Source organism: Ammospiza nelsoni, chromosome 32, assembly GCF_027579445.1.
Source record: "Ammospiza nelsoni isolate bAmmNel1 chromosome 32, bAmmNel1.pri, whole genome shotgun sequence".
In the NCBI taxonomy this organism is placed as follows: domain Eukaryota; kingdom Metazoa; phylum Chordata; class Aves; order Passeriformes; family Passerellidae; genus Ammospiza; species Ammospiza nelsoni.
This window is the reverse complement of record NC_080664.1, coordinates 1,528,073-1,533,764: the sequence shown is the minus strand read 5'-3', so window position 1 is coordinate 1,533,764 and position 5,692 is coordinate 1,528,073. Positions and strand designations below refer to the sequence as shown.

The window sequence follows — 5,692 nt, the reverse complement described above, 5'->3', positions numbered from 1 at the left end:
GGAGCGACCCCCGCCCGCCACCCCCGGCCCCCGCAGGTCCCCCGAGCCGCGCCAGCCCCGCTCCGACCCTCTCCGACCCTCCCCGGGGCCTCCCGCCGCCTTTCGTGGCTCCCTCCGGGGTCCCTTCGTGCCCCGCTCCCCGGGCCCACCGGGGACGCCGCTGTCCCTCCCCTCCATCTCCTCCCGTTTCTCCCGGAGCAGCTCCGGGATCCCCCCTTCCCGCTGCCCCCTTCCCTCCGGTTCTTTCCCCTCCTGCCCCATCCCCTCCGCAGGGATCCCCAATTGCCCAGGTGTTTTTTCGGCTGGACAGCGTTTCCAGAGCCTTCCTCTCCATCTTCATCCTCCTCCTCAGCTGCCGGTGGTGTTTCCTGCATCCCTCCCATCCCTGGGGATGGGTTTTGGGTTTTCCCGGAGCTGGGGCAGAGGCAGCTCCAACCCCTCCAAACTCCCTCTCTTTGCTGCCTTCTGGGTTCGCTGTTCCCTGTCTCAGGACGGGGAAAATGCAGGGAATTAGGAATAGGGGAATTAAGGATAGAGTTGCCTGGGTAAGTTCGTGAAATCCCAAGAGCTGGTGGGGTGTCCGTGAGCAGGACAGAGGGACAAAGGCAGCGGGACAAGCTGGGAGGAATGGTCGGTGCTGTGGGACAGGTGTGGTGGTGGCAGCTGAGGAATCTGAGAGGTGCTGCCAAAAAACCCCAGGGGAATCCATCCAGGGAGAATCCATCCCAGGAGAATCCATCCAGGAGAATCCATCCAGGGAGAATCCATCCCAGGGGAATCCATCCCAGGGGAATCCATCCAGGAGAATCCATCCAGGGAGAATCCATCCAGGGAGAATCCATCCCAGGGGAATCCATCCCAGGGGAATCCATACAGGGGAATCCATCCCAAGGGAATCCATCCAGGGGAATCCATCCAGGAGAATCCATCCAGGGGAATCCATCCAGGGGAATCCATCCAGGGGAATCCATCCAGGAGAATCCATCGCAGGGGAATCCATCCAGGGGAATCCATCCAGGAGAATCCATCCAGGGGAATCCATCCCAGGAGAATCCATCCAGGGAAATCCATCCCAGGAGAATCCATCCAGGGAGAATCCATCCAGGAGAATCCATCCAGGGAGAATCCATCCAGGGAGAATCCATCCAGGGGAATCCATCCCAAGGGAATCCATCCAGGGGAATCCATCCAGGAGAATCCATCCAGGGGAATCCATCCAGGAGAATCCATCCAGGGGAATCCATCCAGGGGAATCCATCCAGGAGAATCCATCGCAGGGGAATCCATCCAGGGGAATCCATCCAGGAGAATCCATCCAGGGGAATCCATCCCAGGGGAATCCATCCCAAGGGAATTCATCCCAGGAGAATCCATCCCAGGGGAATCCATCCCAGGAGAATCATCCAGGGGAATCCATCCAGGGAAATCCAAAGGCTGGAATGCAGACAGTCCCACCTGGGAGCCTGAAGTCTCCTTGTGGGTCCAGGTGGAATCTGAAGTGAATGAATGAAGTGGCTGCAGCTGGAGGAGACCTGGAGTTGAATCCAACTGGTGTGTGAGATCTCCTTGGAGAGGAGCCTCATCCCCAGCTCAGGGGGAGGGAGATGTCAGGAACAGGCTCTGGTTTGGTCTCAGGGTCAGCAGGATCTCTGTCCCTGCCCCTGTAGCAGTGAGACCTTCAGGCTGCCTCTGAGAGTCTTTTTGTTTTGACTTTGCTGCTTTGCACATCCAGCTTTTTACTTCCCAAAACTGAGGTGACAGGACAGGGTTAGTCCATCTCCAGCTGAGCAGCTGCTCTGTGGCTCCTCAGAAGGGTGCAAAATGACCAGAATGACATTGCTTTGATTGTTAAATAACATTTTTTTAACATTTCCCCTCTGCAGAGCCCCTTGCCCTGCCAATTCCTGCTCCCGCCGCGGATGAAAGCGTGAAGGCCGAGCTGACCAGCAGAAAGGGCTCTTGAAGCAGCTGCTAAGATGGGCATGAGGATCAAGCTGCACAGCACCAACCACCCCAACAACCTGCTGAAGGAACTCAACAAGTGCCGCCTCTCCGAGACCATGTGCGACGTCACCATCCTGGTGGGCTCCCGCTCCTTCGCTGCCCACAAGGCCGTGCTGGCCTGTGCTGCTGGCTACTTCCAGAACCTCTTCCTCAACACTGGGCTGGACGCTGCCAGGACCTACGTGGTGGATTTCATCACGCCAGCCAACTTTGAGAAGATCCTGAGCTTTGTGTACACCTCGGAGCTCTTCACCGACCTCATCAACGTGGGGGTGATCTACGAGGTGGCGGAGAGGTTGGGCATGGAGGATCTGCTGCAGGCTTGCCACTCCACCTTCCCTGACCTGGAGAGCTCGGCCATCACCAAGCAGCCTGCTCTGTCAGTGGGGGAAGGCAGGGCTGGGGTGCTGAGCAGCACCTCCTCGGAGCAGAGCCACCCTTTGGGGGACATCCGGGGTGGTGTGGAGCATTTTGGCCCCGAAAGGAATTATCTCCTGCACGGGGACGTGGTGGGAAGCTACAAAGAGGATGAGAGGAGTGCTGTGGGTGAGGCCAGCCAGGCTCTTCCCCTGATGCACCCACAGCAGCCTCCCAAGACGGAGCAGGAGTCTGATGCAGGACAATTCACTCCAGTCACGGGTCTGGGGGCTCAGCCTGGTGGGAATGTCGTGGCACAAACCACTGGCAGCTCCTGCCCTCAGTTCAAGGCCCAGAGCAATGGTGACTACAGCAAGGGTGGCTTCTTCCCCACTGACCCCTCCCTGGATGTCTCCACGGGGAGCAATTCCTGTCCCAGCAACAGCGACCACTCCAAAGAGCAGGGATTCGAGCAGATGGATGAGCTCCAGCTGGAGGATTTGGGGGAGGCCGAGCTGCATTTTGAGGATGCTGGAGAAGAGCTGGTGCCATCTGAGGAGGTGATTGAGCTCAGTGATGACAGCGAGGAGGAACTGGCCTTTGAGAGCGACAGCCGGGACAGCAAGGCCATGCCCTGCCAGGTGTGCAAGAAGGTTCTGGAACCCAACATCCAGCTGATCCGCCAGCACGCCAGGGACCACGTGGACCTGCTCACGGGGAACTGCAAGGTGTGTGAGACCCACTTCCAGGACCGTAACTCCAGGGTGACCCACGTGCTGTCCCACATTGGCATCTTCCTCTTCTCCTGTGACATGTGCGAGACCAAGTTCTTCACCCAGTGGCAGCTGACGCTGCACCGGCGGGACGGGGTCTTCGACAACAACGTCATCGTCCACCCCAGTGACCCCCTCCCGGGGAAAGTGGCTGTTTTTGGGGGAGGGCCCGGCCCTGAGCTGGCCTGTGCTGCCTGTGGGAAGCCCTTGGCCAAAGATTTCCACACGGTGCGGAACCACTTGCTGGAGCACGTGAACCTGAAGAGCCAAACGTGCGGCGTGTGCGACCAGCGGCACCTGAGCCTCTGCAGCCTGCTGTGGCACGCCCTGTCCCACCTGGGCATCTCTGTCTTCTCCTGCTCAGTGTGTGCCAGCAGCTTTGTGGACAGGCAGCTCCTGGAGAAGCACCTGGCCGTGCACCAGCACGTGGAGGAGGCTCTTTTCCAGTGCCACTTCTGCAGCCAGAGCTTCAAGCTGGAAGCCGCTTACCGCTACCACGTCAGCCAGCACAAATGTGGGGGCAGCCTGGACATCAGGGCAGGGTTTGGGGAGCGCCTGCAGCCGCAGGGGCTGCCCAAGAGGAAGCTGCCTGAGGAGTTTTTGAGCGAGGATCTAGCTCTGCAGAACCAGCCAGGGAACAGCAAGTACAGCTGCAAGGTTTGTGGCAAGAGGTTTGCCCACACCAGCGAGTTCAACTACCACCGGCGCATCCACACCGGGGAGAAGCCCTACCAGTGCAAGGTGTGCCACAAGTTCTTCCGAGGGCGTTCCACCATCAAGTGTCACCTGAGGACACACTCGGGGGCCCTGATGTATCGCTGCACGGTGTGTGGCCACTACAGCTCCACGCTCAACCTGATGAGCAAGCACATAGGGGTGCACAAGGGCAGCCTCCCGCCCGACTTCACCATCGAGCAGACTTTCATGTACATCATCCATTCCAAAGAGGCTGAGAAAAACACAGATAGCTGATGGGGAAGAAGAGATGGAGGAGGAAAAAGGAAAGGAAAGGAAAAAAAAAGCAAGTTGTTTCGTTTTATTTAATGGTCAGGCATCATGGATGGAATTTTGGTTTTGGTTTGATTTTTTTTTTTTTTAATTATTATTTTTGGGCCTTCCTAGGGCTTTTTAGATTGGTGGAGTTGTACAAATTAACAGCACGTGAGGTACATCACTGTTTCAAGGAGTCTGTCGTGTTTACTTACCTCTGGTCCTGTTAGAGGCCATCTGTGCTATTAGCATTTCTCACTAGTTTTTCAGCCTAGATTCTATTTTTTTTTTTAAACCTTTTAGCCCACTTGACCAGGCTAAGCTTGTCCACAAACTGATGCTGCTAAGATTTTCACACCTGACCTCAGTGGAGAGGGACAAGAGCCAGAGCAGGCGCTGGACTCGAAAGGAAAGGAACAAAAGAGAAAGAAAAAGAGAAAAAAAAAAGGAAAGAAAAAAAGACATTCTGGGCATCCCTGGTGCTCTGCTGCTACTGCCAGGAGAGGAGCAAAGTGTGCTCTGGGGAGAGGAGCAGGAAGCACCTGAGTGTGTAAACAAGGAGGGATCCCAGCAGGGATCAAGGAGCAGGAGATTCACAAACAAGGAGGCATCAGGAGCAGGGAATTCACAAACAAGGAGGGATCAGGAGCAGGGAATTCACAAACAAGGAGGGATCAGGAGCAGGGAATTCACACATTCCCATGTTTGCTCTGCTGTGCCCTGAGACCTTGGAGAGGAGGAGCTGAAGGAGCCCCAGGACCTCCCTGCAGAGGTAGAGGTGGCTGTGCGAGCACGGAGATCTCCTGCAGGATTGGAGAGGGAGGGGAGGAAGCTCCTGCTCCTTTTTGGGGTGATTTGTGGTGGCCACAGAGAGCCAGGACTGTCCTGGCAGTGCCCTGGGCAGGTGAGTCAGGATGAAGCTGTTGCCTTAACTCCCTGGAAGGAGGAGGAGGAGGAGGGAGGACCCTTCTCCTCCCACACCCTGGACGTGTTCCTGTGGCAAACCCGTGTGCTTGGAGTGATGTGAGTTTGTTTGTTCGTGGAGTGGGAGCCACAGCGATGGCTGGGCACTTCTGGGGGGGCTTCCCTGGCTTTGGGGGGCTCCCCTGGGTGTGGGGGGCCATGGAGGGGCTCTCCTGGGCGTGAGGAGCTCTCCTAGGTGTGGAGGGGCTCCCCTGGGTGTGGGGGGCCATGGAGGGGCTCTCCTGGGCGTGGGAGGCTCTCCTGGCTGTGGAGATGCTCCCCTGGGTATGAAGGGGCTCCCCTGGGGGTGGGGGGCTCTGCTGGGCATGGAGTGGGCATGGAGGGGCTTTCCTGGGTATAGGAGGGGCTCTCCTGGGTTTGAGGAGCTCTCCTGGGCATGGAGAGGCTCCCCTGGGCATGGAGGGGCTTCTCTGGGCATGGAGGGGCTCTCCTGGGTTTGGAGGTCTCTCTTGGGCATGGAGGGGCTCTCCTGGCCATAGAGGGGCTCCCCTGGCTGTGGAGGGGCTCCCCTGGACATGGAGGGGCTCCCCTGGCTGTGGAGGGGCTCTCCTGGGTGTGGGGGGCTCTGCTGGGCATGGGGGGTC

The 5,692-nt window shown here is 57.9% G+C and overlaps 1 protein-coding gene across 1 annotated transcript; it reads left to right on the top strand.

Annotated features, from left to right (window-relative positions):
* Positions 1-1,976: 1,976 nt before the first annotated feature.
* Positions 1,977-5,160, top strand: ZBTB39 (zinc finger and BTB domain containing 39). Its single transcript, XM_059491288.1, has one exon. The coding sequence runs from the start codon at positions 1,977-1,979 to the stop codon at positions 4,104-4,106; it is 2,130 nt and encodes a 709-aa protein (XP_059347271.1). The 3' UTR covers positions 4,107-5,160.
* Positions 5,161-5,692: the final 532 nt, after the last annotated feature.

Excerpts from the sequence above, each read along its gene's own strand:
- ZBTB39 (XM_059491288.1), top strand. The coding sequence starts at position 1,977 with ATGGGCATGAGGATCAAGCTGCACAGCACCAACCACCCCAACAACCTG.